Raw genomic sequence first — 20,601 nt, 5'->3', positions numbered from 1 at the left:
GGTCCCGGGGGCGCAGCCAGGCTCCTAGTCCCGGGGGCGCGGCGCTCGGCCCGGGGGCGCGGCCAGGCACCTCGGCTCCGTCTCACTTCGCTTCCCGCCCCTCTACAGCTGTACTTCCGGCGCCTCCGGACACCGTCATGGGCAGCGCCCGCTAGCGCGCTGACCCCCTGGCGGCGCAGCCACTCCCGGGAAGTGACGCGTTTTGTGGGCGCCGCCGGTGTGTCCCCACGTGGGTAGGCGGTGGGAGCGCCCCGCGGAGCAGGCGCTGCGCTGGGACAGCTGCTTCGGGCCTGACATGAACCCCTTCGCCTGGTATCCGCCGCCTCCACCGGGCTTCCCTCCGCCCTTTTTCTGCCCTCCGCCGCCCTGGGAGCCTGGCTTCTGGACTTCCCCCGGGCCCTACCCGCCGCCCGGCCACTACCCGCCTCCTGACAGTTACCCGCCGCCCGACGGCTACTCGCAGCCCGAGACCTGCGCGCCGACCGACAGCTACTCGCAGCCTGCCGAGAGCTGCTCGCAGCCCAGCAGTTTCCCGCCACCACCCGCTACCTGGTGCCCGCCGTCATACAGAGAACAGCCGCGGGGCTCCTATGCTGGTGAGGCAGGCGGAGGGAGGGAAGTCGTCTGCTGGGCTCGGGGAGTCTTTCCCGTTCCTTACTGGCGGGTACCCTAGGACTGTCCCTAACGCTGGGAGGGCAGAGGACTCCCTTCCGTCCAGGCATGTGCACTGCTGGCTGTGCCACATTTCTCCTTTCTCCCCCAGGCCCTTCTCTGGCACAGCTGGCTCGAGGAGGTAGCGGGGTGTCTGCTAACAACTGCTTGTGTAACTGGCCGTTTGAGAGTTTTGCTGTTGTGTTTTGTTTTTGTAAGGTGGAAAGGGCAGTTTCTCCCAGAAATGGCAAGGTGAGCAAGCGTCTGGGTTTGGTAAACGTTTCCCAGAAGAAAATAACAAGCCAAAGGTATGGACTGGGTTCTCCGTTGTGCTAAAGATGGGAACCTATTGGAGTGGTACCACAGGAGGGCCAGAGAAGCGAGGGTTGGAACACCTCTTCTGTCAGTACAAGATGAGGGAGTTTGGACTGTTCCACCTGGAGGAGAGAAGGCTCCAGGGAGACCTTATTTGGGCCTTTCAGTGTCTAAATGGGACCATAAGAAAGATGGGGATAGTCTATAGTCTTTTTAGCAAGGCCTGTTGTGACAAGAGAAGGGATAATGCTTTTAAACTAAAAAGGGTAGCTCTAGACTGGATGTTTTTTCACAGTGCATGTAGTGAAATAAAGAAATATACTGCCTATAGAATAGATGCCCTATCCCTAAAAACATCCAAGGTGTAGTTGGACAAGGCTCTGAGCAACCTGATCTAGTTAAAGATGTCACTGCTTATTTCAGGGAAGTTTGGAATAGATGGTGTTTGAAGGTTGTTTCCAGCTCAGACCACTGTGTCATTCTGTGATGATGGCATTCATAGAATCATAGAATCAAGCAAGTTGGAAGAGACCTCCAAGCTCATCCAGTCCAACCTAGCACCCAGCCCTAGCCACTCAACCAGACCATGGCACTAAGTGCCTCATCCAGCCACTTGCCCTATGGTATGTGGAGACCACATACCCTTGTTTAATATGTCTGTTGAGGTGAAAGCAAACATGACAGTCTGCAAAGCTTGAGCTCAAGAAGATGGATTGAAACCAAATTCTAACATGTACTTTAGAAAAGCACTTACTGTTGTGATATACAAGTGCCTGAATTGCATCAGTGCTCTGGTACATTATCAGAGCCAGATCACCCTGATGTGTGTAGTGGGAGACAGAGAGATCTGTGCTGTCTTCCAAGCTCTCGGCTGTCGTGCGAGAACAAGCATGATCTAACTTGGCAAGGAAGAAGCTCAGGGCTGTAGTGGAGCTCTCCTGTGAGCTCTTAATAAATGTGTGTCATTCTGAAATGTTGGCAGAAGTGTTAATTGATGGAAAAGTGGCAGGGAAAGGAGCTAAGTGCAGGATGCTTTGTTTGGAAGGTGAGCGATTTGAACTCCGCACTCGTGTTAGGTTTAATCATAGAATTTAATCATAGAATCAACCAGGTTGGGAGAGACCTCCAAGATCATCCAGTCCAACCTAGCACCCAGCCCTAGCCACTCAACCAGACCATGGCACTAAGTGCCTCAGCCAGGCTTTTCTTGAAGACCCCCAGGGACGGTGCCTCCACCACCTCCCTGGGCAGCCCATTCCAATGCCAATCACTCTCTCTGTGAAGAACTTCTTCCTAACATCCAGCCTATACCTACCCTGGCACAACTTGAGACTGTGTCCCCTTGTTCTGTTGCTGGTTGCCTGGGAGAAGAGGCCACCCCCCACCTGGCTACAATGCCCCTTCAGGTAGTTGTAGACAGTAATAAGATCACCCCTGAGCCTCCTCTTCTCCAGGCTAAACACCCCCAGCTCCCTCAACCTCTCCTCATAGGATTTGTGCTCCAGGCCCCTCACCAGCTTTGTTGCCCTTCTCTGGACACCTTCCAGCACCTCAACATCTCTCTTGAATTGAGGAGCCCAGAACTGGACACAGCACTCAAGGTGTGGCCTGACCAGTGCTGAGTACAGGGGCAGAATAACCTCCCTTGTCCTACTGGCCACACTGCTCCTGATGCAGGCCAGGATGCCATTGGCTCTCTTGGCCACCTGGACACACTGCTGGCTCATCTTCAGCCTACTATCTATCAGTACCCCTTGTTTATCTTTGACACGTTTGAATTGATGCTTTTAATAACCAAATTACTCATACAAGTGTTTGATGCCTATTTAAAAACAGGAACACCTTGCACTGTGGAGATGATTTCTTGTTCTTTATGTTTTTTTTTCCAGAAAAAAAAGAAAAAAGAGCCAGTTTTCACTCATTATTGTGATACCTGTGACCGTGGCTATAAAAACCAGGAGAAATACGACGAACATATTTCACAGCATAAACAGGTTGTTGAGTTTGGCTCAGTTTATTTGCACTTTGATTTTTAACTATGTGCCTAATAAGTAGTTAGCTATAGTCTTAAGTGTTTGAATGGAAGACTTAGCAAAGAGATTTCAGAGCTACAAAACATTAGCACAGTTTTTTTTTCCCCCTGAATGCTGTGTATCACAGTATCACCAAGGTTGGAAGAGACCTCACAGATCATCAAGTCCAACCCTTTACCACAGAGCTCAAGGCCAGACCATGGCACCAAGTGCCACGTCCAATCCTGCCTTGAACAGCTCCAGGGACAGCGACTCCACCACCTCCCCGGGCAGCCCATTCCAGTGTCCAATGACTCTCTCAGTGAAGAACTTTGTCCTCACGTCCAGCCTAAACTTCCCCTGGCATAGCTTGAGGCTGTGTCCTCTTGTTCTGGTGCTGGCCACCTGAGAGAAGAGAGCAACCTCCTTCTGGCTACAACCTCCCCTCAGGTAGTTGTAGACAGCAGTGAAGTCACCCCTGAGCCTCCTCTTCTCCAGGCTAACCAATCCCAGCTCCCTCAGCCTCTCCTCATAGGGCTTGTGCTCAAGGCTTGTGTGTAGGGGAGTTGCCAGTTGTATTTTTGGTTTTGTTATAGAAGTAAATCAGTGCCTTTCTTCTGGAGTGTTGCTAAGTGGGGAGACTTAATTCACTGTTATCACCGTAGCTTATAAAACATTTGTGTGAAAAGTCTGTGGAGAATGTATTTTTAAAGTTCACTGCTTTGTTGCTAAAAGTATCAAAATCTGAAATTGGAGAGTCTTGCAAATCCTCCTCTTTAGGTAACCTCATATTCATAGAATCATAGAATCAACCAGGTTGGAAGAGACCTCCAAGACCATACAGTCCAACCCATCCCCCAGCTCTATCCAGTCAACTAGACCATGGCACTAAGTGCCTCATCCAGGATTTTCTTGAACACCTTAAATTATCAGATATGCTTGCTTTACTGGTTATCTTAACATCAGATTAAACTTACAAGTACATTGTCCCTTCTTACTGGTTTTGCCATCACATTTGTTTTGAAACTGAGCAGCTTTAAAGTTTTATATAACTAATTGTACACACATCTGGCCCTGAGTTTTTGAAGTGTGCTTAAATGCTTGCTTATGACTTCTGTAACCTGATGTATCTTAAGTTCACCCCTTTGTCTTGCAGTGCACAGTAGAAGGTTGCACGTTCAGTGCACATGAGAAGATAGTCGAGATACACTGGAAAAATGTAAGTGTCTGAAAGTAGGCAATCTGTACTGTAGTCTCTTTTCCTTTTCTTCAGAAGCTTGCTTTCATCCTTCAGGATGGAAAACACCCCACCTCTGAGTAGAATCTGTTGTAAGACCATGTTGTGGTTGAAAGTATGGTGCATGCTGTGGGGGTTTTTGTTTGAATGGATTCAGTCACTAGTGGTGTCCCTCAGGGATCAGTGCTGGGCCCCATCCTTTTTAACATCTTCATAGATGACCTGGATGAGGGCATGGAGTCAGCCATCAGCAAGTTTGCAGATGACACCAAGCTGGGGGCAGATGTGGCTGGGTTGGAGGGCAGAAGGGCTCTGCAGCAGGACCTTGACCACCTGGACAGATGGGCAGAGTCCAAGGGGATGGCATTCAATAGCTCCAAGTGCAGAGTGCTGCACTGTGGCCTCAGCAACCCCATGCAGAGATACAGGCTGGGGTCGGAGTGGCTGGAGAGCAGCCAGACAGAGAGGGATCTGGGGGTGCTGATTGATACCTGCCTGAACATGAGCCAGCAGTGTGCCCAGGTGGCCAAGAGAGCCAGTGGCATCCTGGCCTGCATCAGGAATGGTGTGGTCAGCAGGAGCAGGGAGGTCATTCTGCCCCTGTACTCTGCACTGGTTAGACCACACCTTGAGTGCTGTGTTCAGTTCTGGGCCCCCCAGTTTAGGAGGGACACTGAGATGCTTGAGCGTGTCCAGAGAAGGGCAACGAGGCTGGGGAGAGGCCTTGAGCACAGCCCTACGAGGAGAGGCTGAGGGAGCTGGGATTGGTTAGCCTGGAGGAGGCTCAGGGGAGACCTTATTGCTGTCTACAACTACCTGAGGGGAGGTTGTGGCCAGGAGGAGGTTGCTGTCTTCTCTCAGGTGGCCAGCACCAGAACGAGAGGACACAGCCTCAAGCTATGCCAGGGGAGATTTAGGCTGGAGGTGAGGAGAAAGTTCTTCCCTGAGAGAGTCATTGGACACTGGAATGGGCTGCCCGGGGAGGTGGTGGAGTCGCCGTCCCTGGAGCTGTTCAAGGCAGGATTGGACGTGGCACTTGGTGCCATGGTCTAGCCTTGAGCTCTGTGGTAAAGGGTTGGACTTGATGATCTATGAGGTCTCTTCCAATCCTAATAATACTGTGATACTGTGATTTTGTAATCACTGTGCAGTCTCACCATGGCTGGAGATGGGCAGTGCAATGCTATTGTAGCTGACAGAATGCTTTCTTGTGAGCTTTTTCTTTCTTCTTTTAAACACCTACACTTTTTCCTTAGGCACATGGACCTGGAGCTAAAAGAATAAAATTGGATAGCCCAGAAGAGATTGCTAGATGGAGAGAAGAAAGAAAAAAGTGAGTAAGGCTTGTGCTCTATCAGTTTGAATGACTGTATTTTCCCTGTGTGATCATTGTGTGACAGTTGAAAGGCAGTAGCAGCATGTGCTTGCAGATGCTGTTTCTTTGACTATGCAAAAGTGCTGTGGTTGTGGGTTTTGTCAGAATGCTTGAGCCAGGAGGGTGCAAGCTGCAGAGAATGTAGTCAGTTTGGATGATTATAAGAGAAGGTGAGATATCAGCTGAGGAGGAAGTAGCTTTCCCAGATGTTTGATTTGGTACTTGAGGTTAGGTAATCTACTCATTCTTTTTAACCTGATCACTGAGACATTTTAGCAATACAATCTAGTGGAAGGTTGCAGGGGCTTGGTACTAGATGATCTTAAAGTTTTCCTTCCAACCCAAATCATTCCATGATTCTGTGATTTAGCAGTGACCTTGCAGTGCTGAGTCAAAGGTTGGACTAGATAATCTTGGAGGGCTCTTCCAACCAAAGATAATCTGTGAAGTGGTATATTTTTGCTGTTGACCAACACTGAAGTGCTTAAACTTTCACAGTGTACTTCCATTCCATAGATCTTACCTCACTTGTTTTTTTTCTCAGCCTTGAGCAGATTAAAATCTACTCTTCTCTAGCAGGGGAAAGATGCTGTGGACTTTCCTTGTTTCTTCTCCTGACTCAGAGCCTTACAAGTGGTCAGTACCAGGGTTTTATTTCCTTGAGCAAAGATCTTATATGCAGAGTGAGGAGTGATACAGACTTAATTTCAAAGTCACTGCTGATAAGCTAGGGCAGTGTGCCAGTTGCCTCTTTGTTCTTCTAAATGAAAGTGAACCCAATTGTCTGATGCAATCTTACTGATGTCAGAAAGCAATGTTAATCCATTCTTACCTTGAACATGGCTGTCCTTGATGAGTTCTTCCATAGTGACTTGATTAAAAAGTAGAAATAAGTGAAATGTAGGGTAGGAAATTTTATTATTTTGTCAGCTTTTGCTGCATTGAAAAGCAAAATTTCTCCCCTTGTAAGTTCAATCTTGCAAGTTTTAACTTCCATTTGTACACCAGCTTCTTCTGCAAATTTCAGAGAGGCAGAGGCAAGTCTTACTGCTGCACATTACAGCAGTGAAATCTTGCATCTGCTTGTTCATGTTTAACAAATGAAGATAATCTATAGGCTCCTTTTTTTGTATGTGTGCTCATTTTATTTTTTAAGCAGCTCTTCTCGATACAGAAACAAACAAAAAAATTCCCCCATGTTTGAAATGCCACTGACAAAAATTGCTTGTGATCTGTGCACGTGAAAGTTTGGTGCTAGGTTAGTATTGATTGTTCCTGGATCAGAACAGTGTGGCCAGTAGGATGAGGGAGGTTATTCTTGCCCTGTACTCAGCACTGCTCAGGCCACACCTTGAGTACTGTGTCCAGTTCTGGGCCCCTCAATTCAAGAGAGATGTTGAGGTGCTGGAAGGTGTCCAGACAAGGGCAACAAAGCTGGTGAGGGACCTGGAAAACAAAGCCTATGAGGAGAGGCTGAGGGAGCTGGGAGTGTTTAGCCTGGAGAAGAGGAGGCTCAGGGGGGATCTCATTGCTGTCTACAACTGCCTGAAGGGAAGTTGTGGGCAGGTGGGGGTTGGTCTCTTCTGCCAGGCAACCAGCAACAGAACAAGGGGACACAGTCTCAAGCTGTGCTGGGGTAGGTATAGGCTGGATGTTAGGAGGAAGTTGTTGGCAGAGAGAGTGATTGGCATTGGAATGGGCTGCCCAGGGAGGTGGTGGAGGCACCATCCCTGGAGGTGTTGAAGCAAAGCCTGGCTGAGGCACTTAGTGCCATGGTCTAGTTGAGTGGCTAGGGCTGGGTGCTAGGTTGGACTGGATGATGTTGGAGGTCTCTTCCAACCTGGTTGATTCTCTGATTTATCTACAGTGAATTGTAAGGATGATAAAGGCCTGGGAATGTTTTTGCTGAGTTTCTAGAGGACCTCGTGGTGGATGCTGTTGCGTTTTGTACAGATTAATATAATTTGGCAGTTGCTGAAAGCCTTTGTTCACTAAAGCACAGCAAAATCAATGGAAGTGTTTTATATTCCACACCACCAACCGAAAAAGACAATAGAAGATTAGAACCCTCTAAGCCCAGACCGCTAGATGGAGTAGTGCTGTGATTTGTTCTGGTACTTCAGTCTTTTCTATGCCTGTCTCCTTTAGCTGTGATTGATAGGTGCAGAATGACTACCTGGGTGGCCTTTGTTACTTTTTGTACTGCAAGGAAACTGTCCTAACATCCTTCTTTTTTACCTTTTTTGTTTGTTTCTTTCTTTTAAAGAAATATTATTAATTGAGCAAAGAGGAAAAACTCATCAGAAACTTTTATGAAGCATTAATTGGCTCACCAGCAAAGCATCTGTTTAGTGCTGAACGTCTGCTGTTGCCTCGCAGTAAACATTGCACTGTACAGAAAAAAAGGACACCAGAGGGAGTCTGAGATATTAGGCAGGTTTAGTTTATGGTGACAGGAAAAAGCCTTTTTCCTTCTAGCTGCTCCAGTCAAAGCTAAGAATGAATCTTTTAGGTCATTAGCAGTTTGTTTCCAATTAGGTTGCCGTGATTTAACATGTGCATTTCCATGCTGCATCCGTAGCATTCCTGTCTTGCTTGTTCTTTCAGCTGTTATAAATAGTTACTTACAGAGATTTTTCTTCTTCATTAGCTGCTGTGTTGCTCAGCTGTATATCCTGCTTAAAATCTTTTACAGCCTGTGTTTAAAAATGCAGCCTTATTCATGCAGAAGGCTGGGGCAGGGTGGGCAGAGCTGGTAAGGAATGAGTATCCCTAGATGAAATATACTGGGTCAGAATGCTGTTTTCCTGGCTGATTCTGTACAATGCCCTCTTCATTGCTGAAAGCTTCACGACTCCACTTACCCCAAAGATTCTTTAATGGTTTGTGGCTCATTGAACCTGCTGAGCCAGGCAGTCTAATCAAGTGAACAGTGATAGAGATGAATTTCCATGGGATCTCAGGGTTTCCCTATGTTTTGCAGACAGATGGTTGCCAAGTCTGACATCAACTTTGGCTATGGAGGGCATGGCTTATGAGGGGAGGCTGAAGGACCTGGGGCTTTTTAGGCTGGAGAAAAGAAGACTTAGAGGAGGGTTGATAAATGTTTATAAGTATCTGAAGGCTGGCCAGGAATGGGGGGACAGGCTCTGCTCACTTGCTCCCCGTGACAGGACAAGGAGCAATGGGTGTAAGTTGCAGCAAAAGAGGTTCCACCTCAACCCAAGGGGGAACTTCTTTACTGTAAGGGTCCCAGAGCACTGGAACAGGCTCCCCAGGGAGGTTGTGGAGTCTCCTTCTCTGGAGCCTTTCAAGGCCTGTCTGGATGTGTTCCTCTGTGCTGTGTGTTAGATTGTATTGTCCTGCTCTGGCAGGGCGGTTGGACTCGATGATCTCCTTGGGTCCCTTCCAACCCCTAATTAATATCCTGTGATGCTGTGATTTGCCCCGTCCCAAGTGTTGAGAAATGTGCTGTTTCCAGCATCCACTTTTGAGTGAAACATGAAAGAGCATTATCTGTTGTGCATTTCCTCAGTGTGTCAGCAGGAGATTGCTGCCTTCTTCCCAAGTGAGATCTGGGTCCTGCTGGCCCATTCGTTTCTAGCCAAACCTTTTTGAGCAAAGGTTGTTAGAAAGAAAGTGGCAAGGCTGCTCTGGTGTTAAAGCAAATTGTTGAACTTACTTTTGCTTAGTTCCTAATATGAAGTTGAGGGATTTTCTTGAGCTTGTGTCTTGCTCATGAATGCTCCTTCTCCCCTTGAATCTTTTGAGGTGGTTTTGGTTGTTGTTGTTCATTTAGTGATTTGTTCTCTGCCATAGGCTGAGCATGTGCTTCATTAATGAAGGTCAGTACTGTCAACCACTCTGCTTTTAATTTGTGGTTCTCTGGTTGAGTGATGATAAGCCTAGAGTAGCTTGGAATTGTCCCTGGTGTTATATACGTAGTAGTTGAATAGTCAGTAAGGAAAACAGCACCTGGTAAAAGGAGAGAAAACAAAGCCAAGTAGAAGGAATGCGTGGGCAGATCAAGGTAAACACAGATACAGTAAAGGTTACCCTGAACTGCAGGAATGGATTAGCAATAAAACTGCCTCAGCTGACAGGGTAATCACACTAGAGACAGAGAGGTTGATAACATGCCTGGGAGTCTTAAACCAAGATTGTATCAGCTCTCTGGGCCATCTTTGTTCCCTTTGGGCTATTCATGTCCCCTTTGCTGTTGTTTTTGTGCGTGCAATCAAGTCCAGCTCAAGATATTGAGACAAATGGATCACAGTGCTGTTCCTATAAGGGTGATAAATGTATATGGCTCTCAACTCAGAAATTCCTTGTGTGAACCACTACTGAAAAAGTTTCCTTTCTGTTCAGACTGACCAAGCTCTTTTTCCACTGCTTGCTGAGAAATAGTTTGCTTTGTTTATTTGAGCAAAACAGTGTACAGTGGCCTATAAAATCTATGACTCCACCTAGTGCACTCATCTATTGGACAAAAGAAAGCCCCAAATAAACCAAATCTGTTCACTAACTCCCTAAGGCACAGATGTTAGTGATTATTCTCAGTGTCAGCATTTCCTGTCTCTGGAAGCTTAGGATATCCTTTAGCTGGCATGTTGCTTTGTTGATGTATATGTCATGCATTCATTCTAGCCTGAAAATGAGTTTTATGGTGTTATCCTGACCATTTATACTGAAGAACTTCCAGTTTGGCTTACAGAAGCAGCTGTGGTTGGTAACTGAAGCTGCTTTCTTGGGCAGTACTGTCTCTTTCATGATGTCTGCTGTGTTAGACCATCACATCCTAGTTTAAGTCCTCCTTTGACAGTTGCTTAGCTAGGTTGGTAAAGCCTTTGTGGTGACTGATGAAGCTGTTGGTGCTAAAGCTCTGACAAGCTGATTGCAGGACCTGAGTGCTGGACTGCTTCTGCTTCAGTAGTGTTTGTAGGTAATGTTTTAAGAACCTCATCTAACAGAAGTTAACAAAGAGGAGGAGGAGGTCATGCTTTCTGAAAAGGATTCAAACCCAAGTCAGCTCATCAGGTTTTTAACACAGGGCCCTTTATGTAGAGAGAATCAGTCTAGACTGAGGCATGCCTCTGTTCAGGAGCAGTCTTCTTAAAGTGAGTCTCTTGAATAAAACTTCTCTGTTTGTATTTAAAAACAGAGCTATATTTCTTTATTTGACCTCTCTTGAGTACTTTGTGGCTGTCTTTAGATAATGAATTTTGTGAAGTCTGCCACAGTGTTTGCATTGTAGATACCTGCCTACACTTTAAGGTTCAGTTGAATTTTGCTACCTCCATGGATATGTCTAGCTGATGCTAGGAGGTGCACAGACCTTGTGCTGAGGTTGTGGTACCAGATGAGTTGTGGATTTGCACTGGGGCTGATATGTTGGGTGGGTAACTTCGATCTACACCTATTTGGTCTGCTTACTCCTTGCAGAGACAACTGGAGTTGGCTTGGCCAGATCCCAGCAGGACCCAGTGGTGGGCTTGAAGCAGCCTTTTCATGACAGCAGAGCCCTTGGGGAGGAGTGAACCCAGTCTGCCTTGTACCAAGGCCAGTGACCTTGAATGTCTAGCTAGAGCTTACTGCCCACCAAGTTGTTAGGAGCAGGTGCCCATTTGCACATTATGAATGACTTGAAACACTGCAGGTGTGCTGTCAAAGCAGGTGTATTTTCTACCCAAGGTAAAGGCAATGAGTAAAATGCAATTTAACATCTGAGAAGCAAAAGAAAACAAACACAGCCACTACAGGTGCTTTCAGACATGCTTTTGCAGGCATACCTGGACATAGGGATGTCTTTAGCTGTTATTTACTGCTGGTGTCAGCTGGGTGGGTGATTTGGGAGAGATCTGTCATGACAAATAACAGAACTGGAGTCAGTTATGGTGGCTTGGTGGAGGGAGTGATTACTTGTAAGAGTGAAAGTGGGAGGCAGTTGTGTCTTGGGTCATATTATGAGAGCATGTCTGAATATGGCTTTAACCAGCACAAGTTCCGGAGCACTATGGAGCCTCCTTTGCTTCAGAATTAAGGGTATTCCCCTATGTCTTAACATTCTTCACAGAGAGAGTGATTTGCCATTGGAATGGGCTGCCCAGGGAGGTGGTGGAGTCACCATCCCTGGAGGTGTTCAAGCAAAGCCTGGCTGAGGCACTTAGTGCCATGGTCTGGTTGACTGGACAGGGCTGGGGGATAGGTTGGACTGGATGAGCTTGGAGGTCTTTTCCAACCTGTTTGATTCTATGATTCTATTGATTTGTGAGACAAGCTTGGGGCTTCTCTGAGAATATTTTAGAGCTCTCTTCCTCTGTGAGCCTTACTTGTATGAAGGAAAATCCCTTACCCTAAAAGTGTGGAGAGGTGTCAAGTTACAGGAGTCTCTATCAATGGGAAGCTCTTGAGATTAAAGAACTCATTGCATGCTTGCTTTCTACTGCAAGTGTTATAACATAGATGAAAGAATTGTACCTAACAGGAAAGAGCAGAGATAAAGCACCATATGCCTACACTCATTTGAGCTGTGTTTGGGATGTTTGGGAGAAATCCAATCAAAAGAGATATTGACAAGCTCATGTTCAAATCCAGTGAGAGGAGAGAAGTTCACAGTGTGTCTCATAGGAAATACTCCTCATCTTTTTCCCTTGGTGTGTGGCTGAAGCTGTGTGAGAGTTAACATTCATGCTGTAAAACGGGGCAGATGCATGTGACATGGTTAAATATTTAAGGAGAAGTGTCCTTTTTTATAGCTATTTATAGTGAGTAGCTGTTCAAAGTTTCTCATTACTCTATTTTAACAGACCTATTCACTCTTTATACTTTGCATTTCTCTCCAGAAGCTGGTGGGGGTGTGCTTGTGTCTCTTATTGACCACCTTTATCTCAAAGCTCTGGGATTTAGCTAATGAACGTTTACAGAGCAGCAAGCGGAGCCATTTTGGGGCTCTGTCAGTAATCTGCAGCAGCCTTTGCATGTTGGAACCAGTGTAGCTTTTGTCCTCAGGGAGGGGGCTGGGAAATGGAAGAGAAGAATGGTTTGGGAGATGGATATAACAGTAAATCTGCATGACTTAGCAATTTTTCTTGAAGCTGGTATGAAAGGGGCAGTGATTCCGGTGAACTAGAGGTCAGTGTGCAAGCTCAACAACTGAATGTTGCTCAAGAGGAACCTTAACTGCTTTCCCCTCTCTCACCCACGAGCCATTCTTACATATTTTCTTTTTGTATTATGAGAACTCAGCAGTAGGTTTGCTAAACCATTGGAATGGGCTGCCCAGGGAGGTGGTGGAGTCACCATGCCTGGAGGTGTTCAAGCAAAGCCTGGCTGAGGCACTTAGTGCCATGGTCTGGATGAGTGGCTAGGGCTGGGTGCTAGGTTGGACTGGATGATCTTGGAGGTCTCCTCCAACCTGGTTGATTCTATGATTCTGAATGCAAGATGCACCTTTTTGGGTCATTGAAATACTCCTGCTGAGACACCATAAAAATGCTGGACTAAGTTATGCTGTTATGAGTAGGGGCAGGCAGAGGGTGCGTATGTGTAACTGCACTGTTTTATCAGTAGCTTGCTGGTGAGTCTAATCATAGGATCACAGGATGTTAGGAGTTGGAAGGGACTCAAGGAGATCATCAAGTCCAACCCCCCTGCCAGAGCAGGACAATACAATCTAACACAGATCACAGAAGAACACATCCAGACAGGCCTTGAAAGGCTCCAGTGAAGGAGACTCCACGACCTCTCTGAGGAGCCTGTTCCAGTGCTCTGGGACCCTTACAGGAAAGAAGTTCCCCCTTGTGTTGAGGAGGAACCTCTTTTTGCTGCAATTTACACCCATTGCTCCTTGTCCTAACCCAGGGAGCAGTGAGCAGAGCCTGTCCCCCCACTCCTGGCAGCCTTCAGATACTTAGAAACATTTCTCAAACCCCCTCTAAGTCTTTTCTCCAGACTAAACAGCCCCAGGTCCTTCAGCCTCTCCTCATAAGCCATGTCCTCTAATCATCCTCTTAGTCCTCCACAGGACCCTTTCCAGCAGATCCCTGTCCCTCCCAAGCTGGGGAGCCCAAACTGAACACACTAATCATGCCAATTTAATATTTTTGAGTTGTTTTTTTAATCTGAGCATTTGTGTTTGGTGTGGTTTTTTTTTCCCCTCAGCAATGCCTTTTTAAGAGGGAAAGCAACAGGTAAGGGTTCCATGAAATGTTGTTCAAAATGCTCACCTTTTCTAGAGGGTGGTAAAGGGGGAATTGACAAAGCACAGTGAGTCATTTAAGAGCTACTCAGTTATTTCTTTGCTTTCCTTCCAGAAATTTCCCCACGTTGGCCAACATTGAAAGAAAGAAGACGGTGCAGGTACAGAAGGAAGAAAGAGGTGAAGTGTTGACTACCCAGCAGTTTGGGTAAGCATTTGGAACCAGTCTTGTTACCTTCCTCCTCGTGAGTTCAGAAGTACACTCTGCAGTACTTAACTTCTTCCACTGTGCACACAAGAGGACAGGTCACTTGACCAATTGCAGGTGTAGCGTTGTGCTGTTTACAGAAGAGGAGGCTCAGGGGGGACCTCATTGCTGTCTACAACTACCTGAAGGGAGGTTGTAGCCAGGTGGGGGTTGGTCTCTTCTGCCAGGCAACCAGCAATAGAACAAGGGGACACAGTCTTAAGTTGTGCCAGGGGAAGTCTAGGCTGGATGTTAGGAGGAAGTTGTTGTCAGAGAGAGTGATTGGCATTGGAATGGGCTGCCCAGGGAGGTGGTGGAGTCACCATCCCTGGAGGTGTTCAAGCAAAGCCTGGCTGAGGCACTTAGTGCCATGGTCTAGTTGAGTGGCTAGGGCTGGGTGCTAGGTTGGAGTGGATGATCTTGGAGGTCTCTTCCAACCTGGTTGTTTCTGTTATTCTAAGATGCAAGCATGTGTAATACTGTGTTTGGAGATTCTTATACAGAGAGAACTTCTGCGTGTCCCAGTAACAACAGTGGTGTCTACAGGTATATTTGGCAACTCTTGTGCTTGAGTCAGATGCATTAGTCTTAAATGTCTAACAACAATTCCCAGCTGTTAAATTTGTTAGTTCCCTTATATATGAAAAATTGTTTGGGAAGAAAGCCCTCAAAATCATAGGTTGCTTGCTTTTACTCTGTGACCTTTACCTCTGGTTGGTTTTAGAAAGCTTTTCTTTTGTCCTCCTTCTCCTCCCCTGAGCATCTGGAAGTACAGACATGATGAACTCTCCAAACAGCTGTCCTTTCTGCTTTGTATATCAACAGTAAACGTTCTGGAGTTGGTGCTTATCTCACAAATTTACTGATGCGTGAGGCAAAAATAGAATGCAGCTTGTTCTCTGCAAGCTGTGTTACTAAAGCATATATCTAAGATTTAGAAGGGGTTATATACTTAACACTTCCATGGCACTTTCTGTTTGTGGTTCTCTGAAGTGCTTTTTGACTGCTTCATCTCAGCATCCTCGCATGTGAGATTAGAGATGCAGGGGGACCGCTTTGGTAGTCTGCCTGGCGTCTTGCAACAGCTGATTAATAGTGCATGCTTCTCCTATCCCCTCTGAACAGGAAGTGAAGAGTAGTATATCTGTCACAAGGGGAAGGCAGATGCCAGGCTGACATTTGTTGGGATGTGCTTGTGACCTTGGGGTTTCTTTCTGCGTGTTTGAGGCCCCAGGGAAATCAGAATGTTGCTTTTAACCTTCGGTCAAGGACTACACTCAGTATTTTCTACAATGACAATTTGGAGCCTGGTTGTGCAAATTCAGAAATGCAGTTCTCTGTGTAGATGGAGCTGAATTATGGGAGCTAATATTAGCCTCTTATGGATTAGAGGCTGATGCACAGGGAGGTGGTGGCTTGCTTCTTGTCTGCGGGAGTGTTGTGGTGGATGACGTGATCAGGGCTGAGCAATCAGTCATGAAACGACTGGAGAATTAAATGTGTTTTGGTGCAATGTAAAAGCCATCTTGAATGCTATTGTAGGTGCTGATCTCCTCTCAAGAAGGGTGAATTAGACTGGGAAGATATGCTGGTAATGGGAATGCTTTTGTACAAGTGAACAAGTGGGTGGCTTGGAAGGGAGAAGTTGTGTAGGTGGGAAGAGGTGTATAGAAAGCAGTTGTACTCTGTTTCTTGTAGCTTAAGAAGGATGGAGACACCAAATGACCATTTGGGACATCAGAATGAGAATGAGCCCAACCAGATAAATGGTCACAGAATTTCAACACTTCAAAATTTCAGGGATGCCAGACATGTACACAGCATGAGACAGAAAACCATTGATGTCTTAGGAGGATCTCCAGTTGGAGAAGGTCTTTAAGTGGAAATGTAGGTGGGGGGAAAGGTGACCATTTGCCCTGGTTTTGTGTTCTTCTTTCCCCATATTCCACTGGTTGCTTATCAGTGACAAGTTACCAGGTCAGAAATACACCTCTGAGACTCTCCTTGCACATGAGTGACTCTCAACCCAGATAGAAATTGTAGAAGGGTCTTGCTCAAGTGTGGTGTATTACACTGCTGACTAGGGATAGCAGAACTTCTTCTAAGCTGGAGGTGAGGCTGAGAGAGTACTGACCATAACATGCCACGAGGCTTGTTCAGAGTTGTATGTCTTTCATGGTTGTGAAGTGCTGATGATTAGCTGCAGTCTTACTTTGCTGGCTTAATCATAGAATATCAGGTTGGAAGGGACCTCCAGGATCATCTGGTCCAGTCTCTTTTGGGAAGATGGCCCAGCACTCTGTCCAGTTGAATCTTAAAGGTATCTAACATTGAGGAATCCATCACTTTCCTGGGAAGATTATGCCAGTGGCTGATTGTCCTTGTGAAGAGATTTCCTCTTCTCCATTATGCCATTACCCCATACCTTTTCTATATTAACTCCTTGTGAAAAGGGAGTCTCCATCTTTGTAGCCACTCTCTAAATACTGGAATTAAGTTTCTGTTGTTTGATAATTAGTATTTTCAGGAAGCTTAGGTTGATGCTTCTAGATCTGCTTTTCTGTCTAGGTCACACCTTATGGAACTGGGGAGTTCATTTAACTCTCCAGGTACTGTGTACCTTCCTATAAGCATACCTTGTGTCTATAGAATAACCTGGAAGATTGTGGAACCATGGAAGATGAGTGGAAACAGCATCATGTGCTCTTTCCCTCTTTTAGGACTTGCTATTTTGTTTCCAGATTTAAAAAGTCCATTGTCCTGATAGATGCTTCCTTTATTCCTCTTCCCAGCAGAGTGAAAAAGATGATTGGTTTGTTAGCTGGAGGCAGGAGCAGGCAGTCATTGTGAGCATTGGTGTCAGGTAGCTGAATGGATTTAGTGCAACAAGATCCTTCTTTTAACTGTAACTGGGAAAGCTTCCAGCAGTGGAAGCAGGCTTATAATAGATGCTTCCTGTTTAATTCCATGTCCACTCTGTTTTGAATTACTTAATTGCTTAAGTAAAAGGAATATTTGTTGACTTTGTGATATGAAATTAAACCACTGTGTCTCCATGCTGTAGATCATTATGGAACCTGCTTAGCCCATGTATTCTTTGCCTTGTTAAAAGATAAAAGTCATGAACTTGAAACTCTTTGTCACATTGCTCTGCCAATGAAATGAGCTGTGAGTGCCTGTCTGTTCTGTCACCACGTGTTAGCTGAGCTGGAGTAAGTCCTGGCGTCGTGCTGTGCTGCTGAACCTTACGTGGTGTCTGCCTGAGCTGTCTGATTACATCAATTGATTTTACTCTCCTAGCCTGTCATTTGTATGAGCTTTGCATTTCCATTCTCCAGCAAAATGAAAGGGATGTGGAAACCTCCAGGAAGCAAAGACCACTTTGGGCAACGAGGAAGATATGGCAGAAGACAAAGACAGCCATTCTGTAAGAAATTTAGGAAGAATGGTGATGATTATAATGTACATAGAGCTCAGGATGGAGCCAATGGGTCAGAAAATGGCATCTGTGAAAAGGACCATGAAAAGCAGCATGCTTCAGCAGCTCAGCCACTGGCGAAGGACGTGGACCCTCTCAGTCTCCTGGCAAACAGCGATGCTGGTAAGGTGAAGGAGCTTGGAGAACCCTTATGTGGAGTAGTACTGCTGAAATGATTAATGCTGTGTTGCATAACTGGCAGCTCCTGGGGAGAACTGGATTTCCAAAAGCAACAGAACAAAGGGACACAGTCTCAAGTTGTGCAGGGGGAAGTCTAGGCTGGATGTTAGGAGGAAGTTGTTGGCAGAGAGAGTGATTGGCATTAGAATGGGCTGCCCAGGGAGGTGGTGGAGTCACCATCCCTGGAGGTGTTGAAGAAAAGCCTGGCTGAGGCACTTAGTGCCATGGTCTAGTTGAGTGGCTAGGGCTGGGTGCTAGGTTGGACTGGATGATGTTGGAGGTCTCTTCCAACCTGGCTGATTCTATGTAAACTCTGTCCTTGATTGCAAGAGGGATAACTCCCCATGTTTAAAATGGGAAAGTTTCTTCTAGTAGGTGATTTATGCATTGGTGCAAGGCTTTGCAAGATTCTTGGAGAAGAATACTGGGAAGCCTGTTGTCATACTTTTATTTCATTTTTGCTAACAGAAAAGCTCCAGATTGCTCTGTTGGGGCTGGAATAGTGCCAGGGCAGGCAGAATCATAAGCTTGAAGGCAGTCCAACATCGTTGCAAGTAAAACTTGCACTTTCAACTTTCTTTTAAGTGGAATTTCTGTAGAGGGAGAGATCCTGAGTCGGGGCATGGTTGTCTACTAAAAGAATCCTTTCCATAGATATAGAATCATAAAATGAACCAGGTTGGAAGAGACCTCCAAGATCATCCAGTCCAACCTAGCACCCAGCCCTACCCAGTCAACCAGACCATGGCACCAAGTGCCTCAGCCAAGCCTTGCTATGGTAGTTATTCTGAGTGATGAGGTCTCCCCTGAGCCTCCTTTCTTCCAGGCTAAACAACCCCAGTTCCCTAAGACACTCTAGACACCTCACCAGCTTCGTTTCCCTTCTCTGGACACACTCTAGCACCCTAATGTCCTTATAATGAAGGGCTCAAAACTGAGCAGCATATTAGAAGTGTGGCCTCACCGGTGCTGGGTACAGAGGTCCAATCACTTCCATCATCCTGCTGGCCACATTGTTTCTGACAGAAGCCAGGATGCTGTTGGCTTTCTTGGCCATCCACGGTCCCTGGAGCTGTGCAAGGCAGGATTGGACGTGGCACTTGGTGCCATGGTCTAGCCTTGAGCTCTGTGGTAAAGGGTTGGACTTGATGATCTCTGAGGTCTCCTCCAACCTCGGTGATACTGTGATGCTGTGGTACTGCTGGCTTACATTTACCTGTCTGTCAGCTCATACACCCAGGTCCTTTTTTGCCTGGCAGCTTTGCAGCCACTTTGTCCTGAACCTGAAGCATTGCATAGGGTTCCTGTGACTAAATGTAGGACCACCAGGCTGGGAGAGGCAGCAGAGAGAAAGTGGTTCAGGCCATAGAGAAGTGTTGTAGTAGTAACTTCAAGAGAAGAAAAGTACCTAGATTTGAGTTTGGATGCTGTTCAAGGCAAGGTTGGATGTGGCACTTGGTGCCATGGTCTAGCCTTGAGCTCTGTGGTAAAGGGTTGGACTTGATGATCTGTGAGGTCTCTTCCAGCCCTGATGATACTGTGATACTGTGAAAATAATTTGTGCTTCCTAGTCAAGGTTTTGGAAGTGCTGCCATAAAACTTGGATGCACTGTTAGACATCTTGACTTAAATACTGTGCAACAGTCCAAAAGATAGGCACAAATTCAGGTTGCTAAACTGACCTGTGTACTAAGAAAATATTTATCAAGTCTGAAGCAGAATAAAGTCCTTAAAAAATCCTATTATTTTTCAAGACTCTTAAATCCATGCTTGTGGTTTTGCAAACCCCACTAGGAATGTGAAAACAAGTGAATTTGCTTTTATGGTTTAAGTGAATGACTTCCAATGTCAGTATTTTTATTTTAATTCTATTTTTTTTTGCCATTTAATCTAATTTGCTCTCAATATTCTCCATATGTGTGTTCTGAGAGGGGATTTTTTGGGTATGCCTTGTTTCCACGTGCTGGCAGCAATATAAACTCTCCAGATACAACTATTTACGGTGTAGTCAGCAGTGGTGCAGTGTTCTTAGAACATGGCATGTAAGCTGACTTGTACTCTAGCTATTTTTAGCAACAGGGCTAGATTGCATCCCCTGGAAAGACATCTGATGCTGAGTTATCCCTTTTGAAAACATAATCTTCAATTAGTGGGAACAAGAACTCAGCATCCCTATGCAATTTGTTTATTCTGCTAATCTCTGCATGTTGGGATATTTAAGTATGCTGAAGTAAAACTCTTATTTCCCTGCAGCATCTGTGTTTTACTTTAATGATAAAAAGTCTAATTATAGCAAACTGCAGCTAATAACTTCTGTTATACTGGCTAGAAAAGGAATGTGGGATGTGCTTATTACACGTTATTGCAGCCAGTTGTAGGTTTTTGTACCACTGAGAAATGTACTCATAGAATCAACCAGGTTGGAAGAGACCTCCAAGATCATCCACTCCAACCTAGCACTCAGCCCTAGACACTCAACTAGACCATGGCACTAAGTGCCTCAGCCAGGCTTTGCTTGAACACCTCCAGGGATGGTGACTCCACCACCTCCCTGGGCAGCCCATTGCAATGCCAATCACTCTCTCTGCCAACAACTTCCTCCTAACATCCAGCTTAGACTTCCCCTGGCACAACTTGAGACTGTGTCCCCTTGTTCTGTTGCTGGTTGTGTGGGAGAAGAGGCCAACCCCCACCTGGCTACAACCTCCCTTCAGGTAGTTGTATGCAGCAATGTGGTCCCCCCTGAGCCTCCTCTTCTCCAGGCTGCACACCCCCAGCTCCCTCAGCCTCTCCACACAGGGTTTGTGTTCCAGGCCCCTCACCAGCTTTGGCGCCCTCCTGTGGACACCTTCCAGCACCTCAACATCTCTCTTGAATTGAGGAGCCCAGAACTGGACACAGCACTCAAG

The 20,601-nt window shown here is 46.2% G+C and overlaps 1 protein-coding gene across 2 annotated transcripts in view; it reads left to right on the top strand.

The window, feature by feature from the left end:
- Positions 1–4: 4 nt before the first annotated feature.
- Positions 5–20,601, top strand: part of NUFIP1 (nuclear FMR1 interacting protein 1) — a 31,193-nt gene continuing 10,596 nt past the window's right edge. The window contains exons 1-7 of one of the 2 annotated variants that reach the window (XM_064175041.1): positions 5–596; positions 871–959; positions 2,856–2,960; positions 4,135–4,197; positions 5,472–5,548; positions 13,903–13,995; positions 17,373–17,635. In XM_064175041.1, coding sequence (XP_064031111.1) covers positions 296–596; positions 871–959; positions 2,856–2,960; positions 4,135–4,197; positions 5,472–5,548; positions 13,903–13,995; positions 17,373–17,635 — 991 coding nt within the window. In that variant the 5' untranslated portion in view covers positions 5–295. The remainder of the gene's footprint in view (positions 597–870; positions 960–2,855; positions 2,961–4,134; positions 4,198–5,471; positions 5,549–13,902; positions 13,996–17,372; positions 17,636–20,601) is intronic. The other variant, XM_064175049.1, reaches the window with a different exon arrangement.

This window comes from Pogoniulus pusillus, chromosome 3, assembly GCF_015220805.1.
Source record: "Pogoniulus pusillus isolate bPogPus1 chromosome 3, bPogPus1.pri, whole genome shotgun sequence".
In the NCBI taxonomy this organism is placed as follows: Eukaryota; Metazoa; Chordata; class Aves; order Piciformes; family Lybiidae; genus Pogoniulus; species Pogoniulus pusillus.
This window is presented reverse-complemented; position numbering and strand designations above follow the sequence as displayed.